The sequence below is a fragment of the Chelonia mydas genome, chromosome 6 (genome assembly GCF_015237465.2).
Source record: "Chelonia mydas isolate rCheMyd1 chromosome 6, rCheMyd1.pri.v2, whole genome shotgun sequence".
In the NCBI taxonomy this organism is placed as follows: Eukaryota; Metazoa; Chordata; order Testudines; family Cheloniidae; genus Chelonia; species Chelonia mydas.
The window spans coordinates 107016547-107039927 of NC_051246.2; the positions used below are offsets into that span (position 1 = coordinate 107016547).

Here is a 23381-nt window from a genome sequence, read left to right on the forward strand (position 1 = left end):
AGATGCTTACAGATTGATTGTTTAATAGAAGATAATTGGGTTATATCTAATAGCCAACATGGATTTGTCAAGAATGAATCATACCAAACGAACCTAATTTCCTTCTTTGACAGGGGTATAGCCTGGGTGGGGGGAGCAGTAGACGTATATCTTGATTTAATAAGGCTTTTGACACAGTCCCACGTGACATTCTTATTAGCCAATGTGGTGTAGATGAAATTACTGTAAGGTGAGTGCACAACTGGTTGAAAGACTGTATTCAAAGAGTAGTTATCAATAGTTTGCTGTCAAACTGGAGAGATGTAGCAGTTGGGTCCAGCAGAGGTCCATCCTTAGTCCGGTACTAGTCAATATTTTCATTAAGACCTGGATAATGGAGTGGAGAGTATGTTTATAATATTTACGAATGACACAAAACTGGGAGAAGTTGTTAGCACTTGGGAGGACAGGATTAGAATTGAAAATAAGCCTGACAAACTGGAGAATTAGTCTGAATTCAACAAGATGAAGTTCAGTAAATACAAGTTGAAAGTACTACACTTAGGAAGGAAAATTCATATGCACAGTTACAAAAAGGGGAATAACTAGTTAGGTGGTAGTACTGAAAAGGATCTGCGGATTATCGTGGATCACCAATTGCATAAGAGTCAATGTGATGCAGTTGCAGAAAAAGCTAATATTCTGGGGAGTATTAACAAGAGTGCTGCGTGTAAGATCTGGCTTTTAAATGTCCTGTTTTTATTCTGTACTGGTGAGGCCTCAGCTGGAGTACTGCATCTAGTTCTGGGTGCCATACTTTAGGAGAGATGTGGATAAATTGGAGAGAGTACAGAAGAGAGCAATAAGAAAGATAGGCCAGGTTTTCTAATTCTTTTATGAGGAAAGGTTTTAAAAAACAAACAAAACAAAAACCTGGGCATATTTAGTCTTGAGAAAAGAAGACTTGGGATGGGGACCTGGTAACAGTGTTCAAATATAGTAAGGGCTGTTATAAAGAGGACTGTAGTCAATTGTTCTCCATGTCTGCTGAAGATAGGACAAGAAGTAATGGGTTTAATCTGCAGCTAGGGTGATTTAGGTTAGATATGAGGAAAATCTTTCTAACTCTAAGGGTAGTTAAGCAGTGGAATAGGCTTCCAAGGGATGCTGGGGAATCCCCGTCATTGGAGGTTTTTAAGAACAGGTTGGACAAACACCTGTCACGGATGGTCTAGGTTTACTTGGTCCTGCCTCAGTGCAAGAGCCTGGACTAGATGACCCCTCAAGTCCCTTTCAGCCCTACATTTCTGTGATTGAGAGATGGGCCTAGGTATTGAAACGTCATTCTTTGTATGTATTTTGTACAGCCCTATGTCATACGAAGTAATTTTAATCAGTAACATATTTCTAAACCAACTTACAGCAAAAGTGTAAGAATTTTTCACTTTATTGTAGTGAAATAGTATGTTAAAGCTTCATTTAATCTAATAACAAAACAGTGACTTATAAACAAATTGATAAAAACGTTGACTCCACCGATGACAATAAGATCAAGGGTAGTCCACTGTGTTTGCAGGTGGGATATTTTGGCTGCTCTAACAGCAACAGAATTAATGTGCACAAATGCTTCTCTACAAGTATTGATTGAAAAGATAGTGTCTAATAACTGCTCAGTCAGCCATATATTAAAGATCTCATGCAGAAAGTATGAAACCAAACCAAAAGCTACAGGAGATTGAAGTCCTCTGAAGTACTACCTCAAGCTTTTCTAAGGGCTTGTCTACACTTACATGCTAAATCGCAGCCACTGCATGGATTGCAGCGGCATCGATTTAGCAGTTCTGGTGAAGACACAATAAGTTGATCACAGAGTGCTCTCCCATCGACTTCAGTATTCCACCTTCCTGAGAGGTGGAAGATAAGTTGGCAGGAGAGCGTCTCCCGCCAACATAGGGCAATATAGGCACCGCGTTAGGTCGATGTTAGCTACTTTGCTAAGGAGGGTAATTTTTTTTCACACCCCTGAGCAACATAACTTACATCAACTTAAGTGGCAATGTAGACCAGGCCTAAGTTATGATTTTGCACTGGAACTAGTCCCCTGGTTAAAAATTGCATTGCCATAGTTTCATTGTTAATATTCTGCTGAATCAGGTGTAAAGATCTGCCCAGCAAGGAGAGCTCATTAACATGAGTTCTCCTCCCCCTGTGAATCAATGTGGTTTGGATCTGTGTGCTGAACGAAATCTGTTTCTGTTGGTTTGCTGACTTTGCTGTATTAGGTTGGCCTGCTGCAGAGCCGACATCTGTGACCTTCCGAGTCTTTTGTGTCCTTGTCCAGCACAGAAGACTGTGTACATTTCCTATTGAATCAGGCCCTAGGTTTTTAAAACCTAATGTACTTTACTTAAGCCAGGTCCAATCACTTTCATTCCCTAGATGACGACATTATTTACCTATAGATATTTTTGTTTGCATGCATTGAGGTTTTTATTTATTGTGCCCCTTTTTCTGTTTTCTTCTGGTGGGGTGCCATAGGCCTAGTCAGCTTTCATTCATTTGCAGTGGTTTTGTTGAAGTGTTTAAACTGAGAGCCGAATATAGGTCTCATAGCTTAGTGGTTCTTAACTGTTTACTAATGTGACCCACCAACTGCATTTTGTCAGGTTTTTTTGCAACCCACCCGGGGGCCAAATTCATGTGTGTGGCCCAAAATGTTAGGCCAGCATCCTTCTCTTCTGCCATCACCTCCTCACCCTACTAAGAGGGCACCAGCCACCCACAGCAGCCCAGCACGGCAATTCTAATCCTGGCCCAGCCCAGAAAGGAGGCCCTACAGGGACACGGGGGAGAGTTGGAAAGCAAGCCTGCCTCGCTCGCCCTGCAGTAGCAGGAGCTCCTGTCCTGCAGGGCTGGGCCTGCTCCCTTCATTGCAACCTGACGCATAAGGTCACACCGCCACTCAGGTTTGACCTGGCTGTGGCAAAGGGTACTTTCTGTTTCAGTAACATACCATGCCAGAAAGCCCTTGCATCTACACTAGATTTTCTAGGTCCAGTATTTCAGTTGTGGCTTCAGGATAGAATGGAAAGGACTGTGCTACTCCTACTGCCAAGGGCCTGTCTTAAACCACTCTGGAAGGCTTGCTGGATGGAAAGAGAGGGTTGGTTCTCACCAAGCAAGTCCCCCTTTCCTGAAAGTTGTGTGTTTTGATGGCTGGTAGAACCACATGGTGAATTGCCTGCTGAGTGCAAAGGTAGCAGATCTCCTGATACATCTAGATAGCTTGTAGTAGTGCTTCGGAGGAACCAGTGGTCATGGTACATGTAGGTACCAATGACATAGGGAAACGTAAGAGAGACGTGTTGGAGGCCAAATTTAGGCTGCGAAGTAAGAGATTAAAAGTCCAGGATATCCATGGTAGCATCCTCTGCAACGCTTCCAGTTCCATGCGCAGAGCTAGGAAGACAGACTGTAATGCAAGGTCTAAATGCGTGGATAAGATGACAGTGTAGGGGGAAGGGATTTAGGTTTATTTGGAAGTGGGGAACCTTTTGGGGACAGAAGAGCCTATACAGGAAGGATGAGTGGGTTCCGCCTTAACCAAAATGGACCCACGCTGCTGGCACATAAATTTAAATTGGCTGTAGAGGATTTTTTTTAAACTGGTGGCCAAGGGAAAACCAAAAAGTGCAGGGGAGCCCAACGTTTCAGGTGAAGACATCCTTTGATGAATTTATTGAAGAGGGAACTCTGTGTCCTGGCATAGAAGTTGATGGTACAGGTAGGAGCTAGTGAGCAACAGTCACATAAGTCTCATTTAAACATAACACATGAAGGCAAGCAACTAACTATTGACAAAATGTACAAGTGCTTATATGCAAAGGCTAGAAGCTTAAATAATAAGATGGGTGAACTAGCACGCCTCGCATTAAATGAGGATATTGGTATAATAGGCATCACGGAAACTTTATGAAATGAGGATAATCAATGGGACATAATGATACCAGGGTACAAAATATATAGGAATTACAGGGTATGTTATGTTGATAGGCCAGTGGCACTGTTCTTTTTTTGTTGTTGTTGTTTGGTTTTTGTTTTTAAAAGTATATTCAAATAAGGTGAAAATCTTAAATGAATCAAACTGTACTGTAGAATTTCTATGGATACAAATTCCATACTTTAATTAATAGAGCAGTAGGAATATGTTACCGACCACCTGACCAGGATGGTGATCGTGACTATGAAATGCTAAGGGAAAACACAATAACAGATTATTTCAACTATCCTTATATTGAGGGGGTAAATGTCACCTCAGGCTGTGATGCAGTCATAAAGTTTCTAGACACCATAAATGGCTGCTTCTTGGAGCACTCTACTCCTAGAACCCACATTCTTGATTTAGTCCTAAGTGGAACACAAGATGTGGTCCAAGAGGTAATTGTAACTGAACCGCTTGGAAATCGTGACCATAATGTAATTAAATTTAACATCCTTCTAGGGAGGAAGGTACCAAAAACAAATAGTGAAATGTAACTTTAAAAATGGAACCTACACAAGAAGGATGCTGCTTAAATGGAGATTAAAAATAGCAGTCACAAGGGTAAAATGCCTTCAAACAGTATGGAGACTACTAAAAACATAATAGAGGCTCAGATTAAATGTATATCCCAAATCAAAAAAGATGGTAGGACCACCAAAAGAATGCCACAGTTGCTGAACAGCCCAGTGGAGGCCGTTAGAGGCTAAAAGGCATCCTTTAAAATTTGGAAGTCAAATCCTAATGAGGAAAATAGGAAGGAGCACAAACTCTGGCAAGTAAAATGTAAAAGTATAATAAGGCAGGAAAAGAGAGAATTTGAGAAGCAACTTGCTAAAGACACAAAAACTAACAAGATATTTAAGTCCAAAGCAGACTGCAAGGAGTTGGAGGGATCTCACAAAACTGGGTGACTGGGCAACAAAACACAGATGAAATTCAGTGTTGATAAGTGTAAAGTTATGCACATTGGGGGGAAAAAAATAATCCCATCTGTACATACACAATGATGGGTTCTAAATTAGCTGTTACCATCCAAGAAAGAAGTTTTGGCACTACCCTGGATGGTTCTCTCAAAAATTCTGCTCAATGTGTAACAGCAGTCAAAAAAGACTAACAATATATTAGGAACTATTGGGAAAGGAATAGAAAATATTGTAATGCACTATATAAATCCATGATGTGCTCACAGCTTAGAAAAGAGACAACTAAAAGCAGGATAGGATAGGTGTATAAAATCATGAATGGTATGGAAAAAATGAAAGGAGAAGTTATTTACTCTTTCACACAATACAAAAACCCGAGGACACCCAATGAAATAAATAGGCAGCAGATTTAATACACATAAGAGGAAGTACTTTTCGTGCAATGCACAACTAACCTCTGGAACTCATTGCTGTGGGATGTGATGGTCAAAAGTATAACTGGTTCAAAAGTGAACTGGACAAATTCATGCAGGATAGATCCATCAATGTTTGTTAGTCAAAATAGCCAGGGGTGCAAGCCCATGCTCGGGGTGACCCTCAGTCTTGGATTACCAGAAGCTCGGAGTGGAAGACCGAGGCAGATCACTGCATAATTGCTCTGTTCTGTGCACAAGCTCTAGCATAACAAGAAGATACCAACAGTTTATTCCAGAGGAAGCCTCCATAACTGTTAAACTAAACTCCCTGGAGTAAGGGCCATGTCTTATGTTTTTTCAATGCTTAGCACGCAGACAGCACTCCCTAATTGTTAGAAAATAAACAGTGGAAATATGGGTTACAGTGATTCATACTTCCTTCTCACATTCTGTTTCAAACACAAGTGTTGCTTTTGTGAGATGAATACCGCCTGATTTCTGTTGCCATGTGATTCACCTGCATCAAGATTGAGATCTTTTTTTTATTAAATAATCTTGGAAACAAGATAAATGTACTTTCCTTTTGTGTAGAACGTAATTGATATCTGTTTTTACGATGAGCGTTTAAAATCTCTCACGGGGGAATGCATTATCTCCTATATAAAGGCAATACAGTGCTGAAATATTCCTCCTTAATTTTGGTCAGAACGAACAAAAGTGTCTGTGTTTGTTCCTGCCTAATGCATCACAAATCTGCTGACATGCTAACCTTGGAGTCTTGGCTGGCGTTAATCAGGCCTGTGCACCGGCAGGAAAGATGTACCTAATGCACTCCATCAGTGCAGTTTGCATATGGAAGTTCTCACAGGGGAGCTGCCCTGTGCCAGCTGAGGGTTACCTGCCCACTGCAGTTATTGTATGTAATTATCGAACCAATCTGTTCAGCCCAGCAGGGTTTAGATGGTAATCATGAAGCAACACTTTGGAAAGGAAAGATGTAATGTGCTCTCCTCTTCTCCTATCAGCTATGTGAAGTTGTAACACTTTTAAAGATATTTTAGGAAAGCAGTACATTCTTATTCAGTTACTAGAAAAGCAAGTTAAACTTTCCCAATGTTTAGCAAAGTTATGTATGTGGGCCAACACATACTTTACAAAATGATGTGACTTTAAAAAAAAAAAAAAAAAAAAAAAAAGTTTCCATAGCCACCTTAAGAATACTTTGCAACAGTGGGATTAATTGTAATACACAGATAACAGTGCTATATATTCAGAAGCTTAAGATTGTGTCTTGAATAGAGTTCAGCATTCCCTTGTAGCTCTCTTTGGAAGAGAACCTATAGTTGCCATTAGGAAAAAAGAATGTGCTGTCTCTGGGTGTTAGATACTTTTTAGCTGTGCAAAAAAAGGCCTTAAGCCTTTGGATTCAGATAAAGTTTGAGTTAATACGGTATATGTTAATTACTAAAAATAAAATTAATTTTAATGTTGTGTAAGAACATTTTCTATATTATTTTAGGGTAGTCAGATTGATCCTTTGATGATGATGATTTTAAATTATTACTAAAATTAGAGAGGCCTTGATTTAGAAATGTGGATTGTTATAATTTAAAATAAAACATTCTTAAAATGTGAACGAATAGCTTTTTGTGGAAAGGTAAAACTGAACTGTTTACAATTGTATATTGTAATCAGTACTGTGTCTAACTTTTAGATTAATATTTTGAGTCAATTGCCTTCTGCATATAGGGTATAATGAATGTTCAGATCAGGTGTTATGGGATTGTGGGACAAATGAGGTTAGATGACTTAGAATCACAGAGTAACACATGTAAATAGCTTCTACCTCACTCTTATTTAGTCAGTCTACTTGGAATTTCTGCTGTTGTCTCAACCACTTTCTTATCTTTTTAACAGAAGAAAAGAAAAGCAGCGGCATCAGCAGCAGCCACAACAGAGGAAAGCACTGGAACAGACATGGAAGATGTGGAAAGTCCACGAAAGAAGAGACCTGCTCGTTGTAGTAAGTCAAGAGCCAGACTTCCATTAGTCTGTGCTATTCACCCCCACACTGATGAGAATTAGTCCGACCTTTAAATTTTTGGCTTTCATGGCAGATAACTTTAGGAAAATTGAGATTTAGATGTCTGTCCTGCGTACAGCAATTATATGAATATGTTTGCATGTCATATACAGCTGATGGGACTATTCGTTGATAAACATTGGTAGTTGCTCCCTGCCCCTTTTGCCATTGGTCTTTCTCCCCCTTCGTTTTCATTTTTCTCTTCCCGTCTTGTCCAATTCGCTGTCAGGAAACGCTGACTCCTCAGGACCAATTCATCACAGCATGTTACAGCCAGAGGCTAGCAGCAGCAGCAGCTTACAACAGTGAGTGGATGTAAAGGAAAGGAGTAGTTTTAAGGATAGAGAATTATGAAAATAGAATTTAAAATAATTTGATACAGTTTGGCATAATTGCTTTTCTTAGAAAAAACTATAGACTAGTACAGGGATCTCAAACTCAAATTACCAGGAAGGCCGCACAAAGACTAATACATTGGCCTGAGGGCTGCATCACTGATGCTGCCCCCGGACCAATCCACCCCTTCCATGAGGCCCTGCCCCTGCCCCGCCTCTTTCCAACCCCTTCCCCAAAGTCCCCACCCCAACTCCGCCCCCTCCCTGCCCCTATTCCAACCCCTTCCCCAAATCCCCATCTTTGCCCCACCTCTTCTCCGCCTCCTCTTCCCCGGAGCATGTGGCTCCCCGCTCCTCCCCCCTCCCTCCTGGAAACCTCTAAGTCCTGCCAGACAGCTGTTTGGTGGCAGGAAGCGCCTGAAGGTAGGTAGAGGAGTGGGGACGAGGTGCGCTGCGGGGGAGGGGGAACGCGCGGGAGCTTGTCAGGCCAAAGCAAATAGCTCCGCGGGCTGTGTGTTTGAGACCCCTGGACTAGTACAATAGGGTTACTGTAAATCAAGATTAAGATTCATTGGTAGAGCTGTCTGAGAAAACGTGTGTAGTGCATATTCATGCTATTTCTGGCTTTAGCCTATGCTTTCTATCCCTCACGCTGATGAGAAAAAAAATTCAACTAATTAGAAAAATAGTAAATGATTCTGAAGAATTTTTGTTCCAGATTATATTTTTCAAATAAAAGTGCAAAGCAGTGTCCAGGGTTAAGCGCTATAAAAATAACAAAACAGTGGAAGTCAGAGGCACTTGAGTTTTGCTTGTTAAAAACTCATTTTATGGCAAATGCAGAAGGGAGGGAAGGAAGGCAGGCAGGGGAAAAAGTGATGCTACACTTCAAAGTAGAATTATTTGTAATTTATGAATTGAGCCTGGTATAAATATCTAGATAGCATGACATGAACTACAGGGATCAGACTAGTTTCATACCCGAGTTTGACATTGTCCCTTCATGTTTCAGCTGTTTACATTACAGAGAAGTCTGACCATGAAAAAATGATTTGTGCAGTTTTAATATGAATGTTTCCGTATTGTTGACTTCCATTTATTTAGAACTTTTTTCAGTCCTTCAGTGCCTGGAAGGTTGTTAATTAAGTAGATTAGACATTATGCAGGCAACAGAGGGATTTAGTTTTATGCTGAATTTTATGCTATAGTTTAAACAGATTTTAATTAAGACCATATAACACTACGTTTTATGATTTTTGTGACCACCAAATCTGTAACTAGCAATGGTTTGGCCACTAATCTGAACCCCAGGTACTGGCCTAAACCTGATCCAAATCTAAAAACTGCATTCTTGGTTCTTCCTAGTTAAAATATTTATGATATCTTCTCTGATTGATGCATATCCTTATTTTATTGCATTGCCTTCTAAAATTTGAGTTCATATTGAACAGTTCTTTGTATCAGTTTGGATCTCTCTGAAGGTGCACATGCCTCCTGTGCACATGAGCTTGGAATCTTTTCGGAGTAACCGTGTCTGTCTGGGCCATACATGTTTTGTTTCACTTCATGCTTTCATGTGAGGGCTTAAAGGGCAGATTGGCTGCAACACTCCCTCAGTTCCATCTTACCGTGTATGCCAGCAAGACAGAACCTGGCAAATGTCTGGCCTGCTATTCTTCCTTGAGCTTCAAACTCACTTCAAATTATATTATGAAGAAAACCCTCTTCAATTCCATGTTTCTAACTGATTTGGATGTTCCAAAAAACAGTGTGCCCTTGTTGCCAAGAAGGCCAGTGGCATTTTGGGATGTATAAGTAGGGGCATAGCGAGCAGATCGAGGGACGTGATCGTTCCCCTCTATTCGACATTGGTGAGGCCTCATCTGGAGTACTGTGTCCAGTTTTGGGCCCCACACTACAAGAAGGATGTGGATAAATTGGAGAGAATCCAGCGAAGGGCAACAAAAATGATTAGGGGTCTGGAACACATGACTTATGAGGAGAGGCTGAGGGAACAGGGATTGTTTAGTCTGCAGAAGAGAAGAATGAGGGGGGATTTGATAGCTACTTTCAACTACCTGAGAGGTGGTTCCAGAGAGGATGGTTCTAGACTATTCTCAGTGGTAGAAGAGGACAGGACAAGGAGTAATGGTCTCAAGTTGCAGTGGGGGAGGTTTAGGTTGGATATTAGGAAAAACTTTTTCACCAAGAGGGTGGTGAAACACTGGAATGTGTTACCTAGGGAAGTGGTAGAATCTCCTTCCTTAGAAGTTTTTAAGGTCAGGCTTGACAAAGCCCTGGCTGGGATGATTTAATTGGGGATTGGTCCTGCTTTGAGCAGGGGCTTGGACTAGATGACCTCCTGAGGTCCCTTCCAACCCTGATATTCTATGATTCTATGATTCTTGTAGGCAGTTGGCATATGTGTGCATTCGATGCAGGGCGCTTATGGCCCTCAGAGACCAAGTACGGGCTCTGGAGACTAGAGTGGCTGAACTGGAAGAGCTAAGGGAGACAGAGGTACATATGAGACTTTGTGGTACACCCCTAATCTGACAACCTCTGTGCTGTTGAGGAGGATGAAAATCTTGGGGAAGGAGAACATCAAACTAGAGCAAAGGGAAACTATCCCATAATTGAGACCCTTCTTCCAGATGAAGTCATGCTGTCCTTTTTCACTGAGGACTCCTCTCCGGGTAAGGAATCCCAGTTATTAGGAAGAAACAGATAATAGTAATGGGAGATTGGATCATTAGAAATATAGATAGTTGAGTTTGTGATGACCAGGAGAAGCGCATGGTGAATTGCCTGCCACGTGTGAACGTTGCAACTCTCTCGAGACATCTAGACAGGCTTATGTGCAGTGCTGGGAAGGAACTGGTGGTTGTGGGTACCAGTGTCATAGGAAAAGGTAGGGGAGAGGTCCTGGAGGCCAAATTTAGGCTGCTAAGTAAGACATTAAAGCCCAGGACCTTCATGGCTGCTGCTAGTTCCATGCGCAGGGCCGGTTAGACAGGCAGAACTGCAGGGTCTCAGTGCATGGATGAGACAATGATGTAGGGATGAGTGTTTAGGTTTATTAGGTGCTCGGGAACCTTTTGGGAAAGGAGGAGACTATACAGGAAGGATAGGCTCCACCTAAACCGAAACGGAACCAGATTGCTGGCATGTAGAATTTAAAAGGTCATAGAGGAGGTTTTTTAACTAAGGCAGGGGGAAGCTGATAGTTGCGGAGGAGCACATGTATTATAACGGAGGCTCTATTAATGGGGATTCTCTGTATCCTAGTGAAGAGGAGAGGGTAGAAGTTTATAAAGTACAGGAAGGAACTGAAGAAACAGTCAAATGAAAGAGTCCCATTCAATTTCAAAAGTGACAAATGTAATAAATGCTTATATACAAATGCTAGAAGTCTAAATAATAAGTTAGCCAAACTTAAGTGCCTGCTATTAAATGAGGATATTGATCTAATAGACATCACAGAAACTTGGTGGAATGATGATAATCAATGGGACATGGTAATAGCAGGGTACAAAATACATTGGAATGACAGAGTAGGTTATGGTGGTCGGGGAGTGCCACTATCTATGAAGAAAAGCATAGAGTCAAACATAGCAAAAATCCTTACATAAATCAAATAGTACCACAGAATCTCTCTGGATAAAAATTCCATCCTTAAATAATAAGAGTATAACAGTAGGAATATACTACCAACCCAACCTGACCCAGGATGGTAATGGTGATTGTGAAATGCTCCAGGAGATTAGAAAGGTTGTAAGGAGAGAGAACTCAATAATAATTGTGGATTTACATTGTCTCCATATTGACTGGGTACATGTCACCTCAGGAAGGGATGCAGAGTTAAAGGTTCTAGACAACATTAATGACTGCTTCTTGGAGTAGCTAGTCCTGGTACCCAAAAGAGAGGCAATTATTTGATTTAGTCCTAAGTGCAGCACAGGATCTCGTCCAAGATGTGACTATAACTGAACTGCTCAGTAATAGTGACCCTAATGTAATTAAATTTAATATCCTTGTGGGAGGGAAAGTACCAAAGAAGCCCACCACAGTGGCATTTAACTTCAGAAAGAGGAACTACACAAAAATGAGGGAACTAGTTAAATGGAAATTAAAAGGTTGTCACAAGTGAAATGGCTGCAAGCTGCATGTAAACTTTTTAAAAACACCATAATAGAGGCTCAAATTAAATGAATACCCAAATTAAAAACATAGTAGGAGCACCCAGAAAGTGCCACCATGGCTAAAGAGTAAAAGAGGCAGTTAGAGGCAAAAAGACGTCCTTTAAAAATTGGAAGTCATATCCTACTGAGGAAAATAGAAAGGAATGTAAACTCTGGCAAGTCAAGCGTAAAAGTGTAATTAAACAGGCCAAAAAAGAATTTGAAGAGCAACCTGCAAAAGTCACAAAAACTAACAGCAAAAATGTTTTTAAAGTGCAGTCAGTGGGGCCACTTGAATGACTGAGGTGCTAAAAGTGCACTCAAGAAAGACAAGGCCATTGTGGAGAAGCTAAAAAAATTCTTAGCATTTTCAACTGCCTCTTTCAATTAAAAGGAACTTAGCTTTTGGTTTCTTTGTGAAGCATAGCTCTACATAAAATAGGTACTATATTATTGTCTTACAGCTCTTTAGGTGAGTTTTTCTTCATTCAGCCAAGACTTACACTTAGCCAACATTAAGTAATATGGACATGGATTTTGGAGACTATTGGTGACCCACAAGGTACTGTGGAAGGCAGATCATGTGATCCTCTTCTCTCTTGGGTCTGTCCTTGGCTCTACTTGCTTTCTTTTTGAAAAATAGCAATATAAATCTATATCAGGGCATGTTCCAACTGTTAACTCATGGGATGTGGGAAGAAATTCCTTAAAGGGACAAGTTTTTTCCATAATTGTGTTTTACTGGGTTTCTTGCTGCTTCCTTTGAAACACTTGGTATTGGTCACTGTCAGAGACAGGATACAGGAGTAGTAGACATTCCATTGGCCTGATCAGTATAGTAGTTTCTATGACTGTTGTCCAAAAGATTGAGCTCCCCAGCACCCATTTTGTCCTTCCCTTCGCTCTCCTCAAAAAGGCTTTGAGAACAAAAGGGCCTTGCAGCATGGCCTGATAATCAATTTTGTTTTTGGCAAAATGAAGCAGGAAGCAAAGTTTACAGTCAAGGGATTTTAACTCAGAATGCTCCATCTCCAGCATCCTCACAGTTAAACCTGTTAAACCTGTGGGATTGTAGTCTGTAGTGCCTCAAATGATCTGACTTTGTAGGTTAAAACCAGCACATTCTAATTACATTTGGAAATTAATAGAAAGCCAGTGCAAGTTGCAGAGCGCAGAAATATTGTGCTCACTGCAAGAAATAGTTTCTAACAAACTGTCGTATTCTGCACCAACTGTATTTAAATGTGATAGGAAACAATTGTCTTTCTTTTTATGATCTGACCTGAATTTATCTGAGGAGTTTAAAGAGTGGTTCGAATAGAGAAAAAAGCCCCTGGTGTAAGAGGTGTCTTACATTAAAGACCCTTGTAAGTGGAGGAAGGTTGTTTAACTCACTTGAGTCAGTATAAAACTCAACCCTTTTGTAGTTTTTCCTGGTTAATGTCTTCCCTACACATTTTTAAAAGTGGTAAATATATTTATTGAAAACTGGTTTTAATATACTGTTATAGGAAAAAATTAGACAATAGTTATTTCCAGTATATGAAATATAGGAGTCTTTTTACTTTGTATGTTTGGGAAAATAGGTTTTCTATCAGTCCCCTTATTCTAAGAGCTCTCTGAGACACTAATGGCTTAATTCAGTTTAATTTAGAACAGAGGACAGAGCTAACTCTTGTTGGACCTAATAAAATGTGGAAACCGTTTTTGTATTTACCTTCTATTCAAAATTAATAAGGGTAGCATTTTGCATATGATCTGATCCTGTAACCAAGTGCAAAACTTCTGGGGAAAATCTTCCATTGGTCAATATTTTGTGTAATAGAAATTTATGTTCAACTGAATTGTTTCATAATAATAAATTAATAGTGATCTCTCTTTTGTTAAACCATAGTTAGATATATTGCAGAATGCTGAGTGGGTGTTGCAGTACTTGCAGTCCAAACCTGGGTTTAAGGACCTGGAAGTGAAATTTACTGCTAGCGATGGAAGAGGGGCAGGATACTGTACTGACTCACTGAAGCACTTACTTATAGTGAAATGAAAACTTTTCAAGATTTTATCAAGAAATATATTTAAATAAAATAATTTTTCTGATTGAATTCACTGCCTAATGGAACGGTTGATTTAAAAAAAAAAACGTACTATATATGGTTATTGACGTATGTGAGTATGTGGAATTGGTTGTTGGGATGTCTTCAACAAAATAATTGAAATACAGGTTTTCCTTTACAATTGTAAAAGTAGCTTGATTTAAGCTACTTAATATTTTTATTTCATTTTGTAATAAAATGCTTGAAACCCCAACCTCAGTCCTATGGCATGTACAGCATAGGATCATGGAATCATACATTGTTTATGTCCTGCTCCTTTTCCCTTGATATCCTCACCTTGTGAAAATTCCAGACTACCTGTGTTATGGTGTCTTCTACCAGGAAACACAGAAGCAAAGAACAATGAAAAGCAGAGTGTATAAAAACAGACTCTATTCCTCAGTCCTTTTAGTTTTTCTTTGCTTCTTTCTTCCTGGAATCATGGAATTCATTTTTCCACTCTTTTTAATTCAGTTCCTCCTTTTCCTTTAATGATTTGTGAAAAGCATTAGGAGATGACCACAAGAGAAGATGACTAAATATGGTCTCTTGATCCTACTTTGATTGTACAGGTTTCCAGTGCCTCAACAATCTTGGAGAAACATCGCACTCCAATGCTTCCTATGTTAATTGTGCAGGCTCTCCTTGCAGGAAAATTTTTGGGGAGAACCCTTCAGGGGAACATATAACTTTTGTACTCCCATTCTTTAAAGGAAAAAGGGCTCTACCACAGATCTTTATTCCTTCTGCCCTATTAATTTGGTTGCAGCTGGTCAGTCTTAATGATATGTCTAGTTCTGGTGCTGTTTTTGGGTCCAGTGCTGCTTTGGCTTTAGCTCTCCCTCAGTCTTTGCTGCTTGACTCCAGGTGCCCTCAGTGCCCGCTGCCTCTGTGTCAGAGAGAACAGAATGTGTGGTGATATGCACATCTGGCCTTCTCTTGCACGTAAAATGGCTCCTCTTGTAAGATTGTGTGTCTCAGGCCTGTTCAGTTCAATCTACCTTCTAGACACCTTGCCCCTGATTGGGAGCAGCTTTCATTACACCACTGAGTCGTTACTGTCAATGCAGGGAGTTTCCCTATGGTGTATTTTCAGGAAAAGTGTTGCAGTTTGTTCAACAATATTACAGCAAGATGCTTGGATGTTAAATTTCTTAATCTGTTATGACAGTGAGGTTTACGCTTATGTCAATAGGTGTTCCCCTCCTCTCTGTCCCCTTTTAGGCTCTTAGAAGATAGGTGTTTAGGACTTCATGACAAAGAAACTTCTTCCCACCTCCTTGTTTTGCTTGATTTAAAAATCCTTGAGAAATGAACTCATGAATGGGGAGCTTGAGAACTCCTGTATCTTCTCCCCACAACCAAAAAGTTTATTTTTCCACTTAACAGCTTCATGCTGGGAGGCCCTCTCTAATATTCAGGTATGGATGAATGGAGTCTCTTTACAGCATTCCATCCATCCAGCCCTTCCTTTGAGCAGAAGAAAATATCCCATTTCTCTGCCTTCTTTCTGTGTAAGGGGCTCATTGAATAATGGAGTGTTGCACGTTAAGGAAACTGCTCAGCTAAATCTGGGATGGGATTTTAGTATCTGTCACTGAAAGGGTGAAGATTAGTTTATTTTTCCCCCCAGAAGGGGTGGGTTACTCAGACACTGCTGTTTACCCTTCATCACAATACAAGAGTAAGAAGAACCTCAGTGAAACTGAAAGGTAATAAACCGATAAAAAGCTTTTTTTATAGAACACTCATCCTGTGTAATTCATTGCCACAAGATTATCATTAAGTTTAAGAGCTTTGTAGGCTTCAAAAAAAAAAAATTAGACACATGTTTTAATGAGAACATCAACAATTACATGAGATATATATTTTTTAAAGTTTGGAAGAAATATATACTGTCAGTTAGCAGACGGGCTACTGAAATAGATGGCCACTATTCTGATCCAGTATGGCAGTCCATTTGGTTAATTCATGGGCTGACAAAGCCGCCTTACTTGGTAACACTGGCTTCTTCTGGTGAGCAATCAGCCATTCTCTTAAAATGACTTCCAATGAAGAACACAAGCCCAGCTCGACTTAGGTTAGTCACACACACAACAGTAAGCAGTCAGAGGAACTGAGACAAAGTGGATAATTCTGCTTTTTTAAAAAGATCCAGAGGTATACAGTTCATTTATTGTAGGAGCTCTAGGGAAGAAGTCAAGACCATGTTCGATAAGGCATTAGTAGAGACTGAAGAGCTGAAACAATATAGATTTTGGTTGGTCTCTGTTTTTGAAAAAGGTAACCTATGTTTATTCTTCTATTTTATTTTCCTGTCATGTGACTATCACTGGTACACACGAGTGCGTGGGCCTGACCTTAGTCCATGAGGAAGAAAGGTGTCAGAAGTGATTCTGCATCAATTTCTGCTCCTTTTACACCTGGCAGGCAGGTTATCCAGTTTGCTTCCTGCTTTACTTCAAACAGGAGCTGGAGTCTCTGCCTGAGAAAACATCTTGGCCTGTTTTGTCATATAAGACTGAGCTTTTTATGAAGGAAAAAATGAAACTAAAGAATTTTGTCAGGAAACTTAAATCCTGTTCAGGTGGTAATGTTTACCTTTGCTGTTACCGAAGGATTGTGAAGTAACTGATGGAGTCAGGGAGTAAGTGTGGGAGTTGTATTTAATTGTATATTGTGTATTTTTAAAGAGCTTATCAAGGATTCCCACAGACTCGGATTGGGAGCTCTTCTTTAGTTGTAGAGTAGATACAAACTAATTTGAGGTATTATGCTTTTAAAATGCTAATAATATAAACTATCTTCTCATAAAACTTTCCTGCTATCTTTACTGTGTAAAGATAATTTACTTTAATTTTATTCTATTTTAAAAAACTACAGATTCAGAAGCCACGAAAACACGGAAGAAGAGTTCGCCGAAAGGCACAAGAACCAGAAAGAGAGTCCAGAAGTAGAAGAACTAGAATAATGTGCTCTTTTTCTTTGCTTCGCTTTGTTCGCCTACTGTAGCGCTGAAATCTTTGCTTCTCTTTTTAATGTTTATTTTTACAGGATTTGAAAAATGGCTGTGCTGTAGTTTGTACCTTGTTTGGAAGAATAAATGTTTTATTAAAGTGTATTTGTGTACTCATGTACAAAAATACTACTCATAAATGCAGAAATTTTCAGGTTTTGAAGTGAGGTTGTTTTTAATATTTGCATATTTTTTATGCTTTTTGAAGAAACCTGAAGAGAAAATTGTGCCTCTTTTGCTCCTTTAGGATGTAGCAAGAAAACCTGAAACTGTAGACAAATGATTTTTTTTCTGCTTGTTGTTACCTTAAAAAAGCAATATCACATCCGGTCTTCCTTGTTTTTGCATGAAGACTTTTTGGAGGCATGAAATATAGACTTAGCATTAACTGGAGGGGAGAGAAAGGGATTTTTGATCATTGCATAGACATCTCTTTTTTTCAGGTATTTCTCAAGTGTTTGAATTAAATAAACATTAAACAAAACAGATTTAAACAGTGAATAAAAATCACTTTCGTTCTGAAGCGTGGCGTACACAACAAAATTTAACAGCGTGAACATAGTTTTGAGCAATCATGTTAGCTGTTTCATCTTGCAACTAAGCTGTATTCAGTTAGTGTGCATTGCTGAAAACCATTTTTTGACTTGTGTAAATTTCATAAGATAAGTTTTACTTAATCAAGTTTCATTTGAATGGTATTTATCTTTGTATCAGTTCTCCAGTTATTCATTGTCTTCCAGGACGGTGAGTAGGCAAGACCAGAATTTCTGCCCCCAGGAATCAAACACACCTCAGGTTTTCTTTTTATATCCTAGGGAAGCAAGAAAGGGTACAAAATTCAATTTATCCTCTACTTGGACACCTTTTTCCAATAAAAACTTGGCTCTCATGCTTGTCACATTAGAATGATGCTTTACCTTTGCTTATAGGTGAGATGACATTCTCATTTGAAATTCCAATTTTTTAAAAAAGCACTACTTCTATGCTGAACTTTCTCATGGTAATTCTTAGCCCCAACAGGCATTTTTGGAAAAATGGAATAAATGGGTATGCTTCATACTGAAAATTAACACTTTTTTGCATTTAGGTAATTCAAAAAAGACCCCTTAATTTGGCATGGACATAGTTCTCAAGAAGGAAATGGTGGTATGATAAACTGCTTAAGTAGTAGTAATGAACAAATGAAATACTGTACTGTACATCACCAATTTTTTCTTGCTGATTTAAATGCTTGTATAAAGTAGTTATCCAGGTATCCCACACACTGAAATAAATGGGTATGTTAACACACACAGGTCAAAGTGTTCCTTGATTAGGTGATGCACCAGTTTTTCTTCTAAAACAAGGAAATTAATGTTTAAAATTGTAAGATTTTTAAATAGACCAGTGGAAGAACACCTACTGCCTTCTCACTTCTGGCATTATCAATGCGTGAGGGAAGAAATAAACATGAGGCTGTCCTAGGACTCTGCTGTTCATAGAATTATAGAAACGTGGCTAGATATTTCCAAGTATAGTATCACCATGTGTTAATACTTTGGCTACCTCAGATTTTACCCCTCAATGTCTGTCTAGTGAGCTTCTTTCCAGAAGTGAAGATAAGAGGCTGTGGCAGCCCTTACATTTGTCTTTTTTCGAATTAAAGTTTACTATCAAAAGTTAAAGTGAAAGCTAAAGTAATAATTTAAAAGCACAGCACTCGAAAATCCCTCCACAGAAATATTACAGGCAAGCAAATATAAATTATAATATTTGAATGTGCAAAGCTAGCTTTATTCATGTGTTTGTTCTTTATTGATTATTGAACATTTTAAAAACTTGAATGAAACACCTGTGAATTTTACTGGTATGCCACATCTCTCTTCCATACCTTCCCAGTGGTCAAGAACTGTGCTTCCATTTGATGATAACCAAGACCAAACCCTTACATTCACAAAGACATTTTATGAAGATATTTTAGTTTGTGCTAATTTGTTGATAACAAAAAAGAATGGTCTCTGAGGTGAGGTGTTTATTTCAAAGTGTTCTAGGAAGTGAAGGTGCTTTAGACCCTAGGTGAATGACTTCTTAGGCTCTCTCTGCTCTTGTTTGGTCACAAAAAATTGATTGCAAAAAATAGATTGCAAAAGCACGATCAGAAGTCAAGAATCTCCCTAGGTGCTCCATGTGAACTTACATGATGCTTAAAGTGTGGGCAACAGCAGTGGAAAGCTAAGTGGAAGATTGTGATGAAATAGTGTGATAGTTACACTTGGATGGCAAAAAGGTGGGGAAAATATACCACTTAATTGAAGGAGTGGGGTGGTAGTTTTTGTTGACATCCCATTTGAGTGTAAAACCGGTAACACAAAGGAAGCAAGCTGCCTTTAGACTGCATTTAACTGCTCTTGATGACTCCAGTTGTGTGTAAATATTAGAAAACAGCAGGGTCCTACATTCCAAGAATCACTTGAGCAGTGCCATGAAGACAAGTGTCCTTACTGGCATTGTAGTCATACTCCCAAGCTCTCCTGCTGTTTCTAATCTGTGCGCACAGCCGTGAAAAAACTGGACTGACATTTACAGGCACAGCAGGGAGACACTTGAGTAGGGAATGTTAAAGACTCCACTACCTACGTTTCAAAGTGGCCACCATACATGATAAATCTTCACAGGAGAACTAGTCTGCTCTTCAACTGATGGTGTAATGAGGATATCGATAATGAAGCGGAGAACTCTTCTTTTAGTGCTGAACATTTAGCAGACAGATCGTTGGGGTTTGTTTTTTTTTTTGGTAATGTAAAATATCTGGAGGGAGAATCTAATTTGGGATGGATGCAGGATTTTCTTTAGATTGTGCTAGCTTGATGGTCTTACCTTTTCCTGGCTGTTTTACAGGAATATTTCCCAGTAAGGTCCGACATCCCAGAATGAAATCGTTCCTGGAATCTGCTGGTATGTAAAAAAAAGAGTCAGTTGCTTTCGTGAGTAGAGTTTGACAGACTTTATTCACTGTTTTGTCCTAGTGAGCTGCCAGATTTGGGATGCCATAATACCAGTAATGCAATTAGGTTTTCTGCACATTGTCTGGTTGACTTCTCAGTTAAGAGTTTCTTTTCCTTTGGGAATAAGACTAGACAGACTGTCATTTGCTATTACTAATTCTGCTTAGCATTATCACTGGAGCTTTTTTTTGTAATTAGCTATCTTAGTTGGCTCTTAAATTTTAATAGCCAATTGAAGCTACGTTTTAGCCAAGTTCCATATCTAAATTGCATTCAGTCCATTAACAAAGTTGGTTAAAAGGCTATTAAAACAAAAGCCAATATATGGTGGTTAGCACTTACATGTTTGCAGTAGAAGCAATGCCAGCTTTCAATGAATTTTCTGAAGAAACATGTACTTCCTTCTAGTGAGGGAAATGCACAAAGAATGACCAAACTTAGTTTTGGAAACAAAGGCTGATTTTACAAACTACTTTTGAGGCCAGGAAAAAAAAAAAATGTTTTATCTTGGGTGGAGGGGGTATTCAGGAGGGGGCAGTTAATGGTCCTGCTTAGATTTGACAGTTTTTTTGAAAAGCCAAATAAATGAAATGTTCCCCCCCACCGCCCCGCCCCATTTTAGCTGATCAAAATTATTAGCAAAACCATCTGAAGCACCTTCTGGTAGAATTGTAAGCTTGCTGAGTTTAGTTTGTAAAACATCCTGCCAGACATTTAAAAAAAACTGTAGGCATGCCAGCACATAGGCTCAGAGAGCCACTTCTCTAATTGAGAGACCCTATTATATTTTTTTATTCTGAAGACCTTTGCTGGATACCTTACCTCCCTTAGCAATTTAATGTAGCACGTTTCTAGATTTTTATCCATTGTAGCAGTAGTTTAAATTGAAGAAGATTTTGCTTTTTCGAGTTTATAACTTGCGATTAGGACATGGTAGGAGATGAACAGCTTTTGGATCATTCTGTAACCAGTAACTGTTTCTTGGCCATTACCACTTAAAAAAAAGTGGAAGGATGGTTGGACTAGTGTGAAATTAAGGCCTTGGTCCCCACTATAACTTAACACTGAGTTTATCAGTTACTGGCATGGTTGTCTTAAAATATGATTTGACCACACTGCATGTATAATGCTAGGTTAGTAACCATGATATTTAAGTTTTGCTTTTGCCAGAGGTTGTATTCCATTGGCACAGTATTTGTTTTTTTTGCAGTGTGGGCAGAACCCCCTAACTCTTCTTTGAGTGTTTGCTCATGTCCATTACAGTGTAGGTGTGTGCATGCCATGTGCACTGCCGCTGGAAAGATTTTCCCTCAGTGGTATCCATCGGGTCAGCTCTGTTGTCCCTTGAAGATGCCCCCTCGTGGCGCTGTATATAGGGGCCTGCTATTCCCATGTAACCATTTTGGCTAATTCTTCAATCTGTTAGGGTTCCTTTCAATGGCTGTGGCCCTCAAAGGGACACATTAACTAGCCATCTGTGGAGGAATCCCTGGCTGGCTCTGCTGCCTCTGGACCACCTTGTCTCTCAGACATTTTTGTCCTTTGGTTTATTGCAAAATGCCACCACTATGACCATGTATTTATTTATTTTGCCTGATGAGAGGTGCTAAAAAGGAATTGCACCTTCACTGTGAACTAAACTGAACTATACCAGGATGCGAGGTACGCTGATGTCCCTTTAGAAGAAACAAAAACTTTCATCGGATGTCACTGAACAGCTGAGGGTTTTCTCTGTTCACTTTACAACATGTTAAGTTTGATGTCACTAGCTATGTGACCACAATTGTGCTCTTTCATTGTTGCCCATTTATTACCCTGCCTTCACCAGGAACTGTCCTTTCACAAGGAAATAATTCATACCCATGCAGGTTTCAGAGTAACAGCCGTGTTAGTCTGTATTTGCAAAAAGAAAAGGAGTACTTGTGGCACCTTAGAGACTAACCAATTTATTTGAGCATAAGCTTTTGTGAGCTACAGCTCACTTCATCGAATACCCATGCAGTTCATCAACCCAAATGTTTAAACTTTTTATGAAACCAACACATTAAGGCTTATGGCCAACATACAAAAAATAATGTAAGTATTTTCAAAATGGATAATAGGTTCCACAAATTCCAAAGCCACTGGAAAGTGAAACAAAAAGTCCTGAATTTTTGCCTTAACCTTCCAGGAAATTGTGGAACATACTATGCAAGTTTTGAGCACTCTAATGGGTGCTCCATGTGGACTCTGGCATATATAGAGAAGGGAAGAGAATTTTGGAGTAGGTGGTCTTTGATGGAAAAGGCTCTGCCTTACATATTTTTGTCTTCTCTCTACCTTGGGAAGTCAGCAATTCCAGTTCTGCAGACCTCAGGTGTTGTAACAGATTTTTTGTAAGTAATGCTAGAAGAAAAAGTAGCGAGAATACACTAAGTGCTGAAGTACAGTAGAAGCAAAAATAAAATATGCATTTTATTAATTTAACTCATAACTTTATTCCATTTTTCCGTCCACTCCAGACTGGACAGAAGTTGCACAATAATAATCCATATCCAGAATTTTAAAAATGGGGATAAATGCTACAATTACAAACTAAGCAAAAGAACTAGGGATTAATATGTTCATTAAACAGAACCAGTGCATACACAATAATGCGAGACACATCCAGGAAGGATACGTTTAGAAGACAAAACAGCCCTGGAAGGGAAAGTACTTAGCTTTGTTCAGAGAGCATACTACAACATGCAGCTTTGGGAATTAATGAATTGCACTGCAGAATATTAAAAGAAATTGCATTACCACAAGGAATGCATGATCTATGTCTTGAAAAACAAAAGGTACTCTCCTATCTCTCTGCAGGTAGAGGAGTGGAATGCTAGATGTGCTTCAAAGCAACAGTCTGCCTCCAGCAAACTTTTAGCTCCTGCCCATGCTAAACCCCAACAAAAGTAGTTTTACCAATAAACCAAATCCCTGCCTGAAAGCAGAAAAATCAATATAAAATAAAAGGACCTTTTCTTAATACAGCATGCCTACCAATCTGTCATAAAAAATTGTCCTTCTGAACTTTAAGGAGGAATCTACACTGGCAAGAATGAGAACCATAATTTATCACCAACACCCCCTGGTAGTACCAGTGATAGAAATTACAGTGTAGGCTAAGTTCAGCTATAGAGCAGAAGAGTTGTGTAAATAACTGGTTCACTGGCAGTTCTGAAAAATGTGGAATACAAATTATTTCAGGTCAACTGAAAATTTTCAGAATCTTAAGCAAATGAAAAACTCTGACAGTTTCATTTTGGGTCGAACAAAACATTTTTGTTTTGATTTCAGACATTTTTAACTTT

The 23381-nt window shown here is 39.3% G+C and overlaps 1 protein-coding gene across 8 annotated transcripts in view; it reads left to right on the forward strand.

Annotated features, from left to right (window-relative positions):
• VRK1 (VRK serine/threonine kinase 1) overlaps window positions 1-17957 on the forward strand; it is a 67089-nt gene extending 49132 nt beyond the window's left edge. For 3 of the 8 annotated variants that reach the window (XM_043548425.1, XM_037900926.2, XM_007064948.4), the window contains exons 12-14: window positions 7278-7383; window positions 7673-7748; window positions 16936-17957. In XM_043548425.1, coding sequence (XP_043404360.1) covers window positions 7278-7383; window positions 7673-7748; window positions 16936-17023 — 270 coding nt within the window. In that variant the 3' untranslated portion in view covers window positions 17024-17957. Of the gene's footprint in view, window positions 1-7277; window positions 7384-7668; window positions 7749-12423; window positions 12432-16935 lie in introns of those variants that run through there. The other 5 variants (XM_027827311.3, XM_043548427.1, XM_037900925.2 and 2 more) reach the window with 4 other exon arrangements.
• The last annotated feature ends 5424 nt before the right edge of the window (window positions 17958-23381 follow it).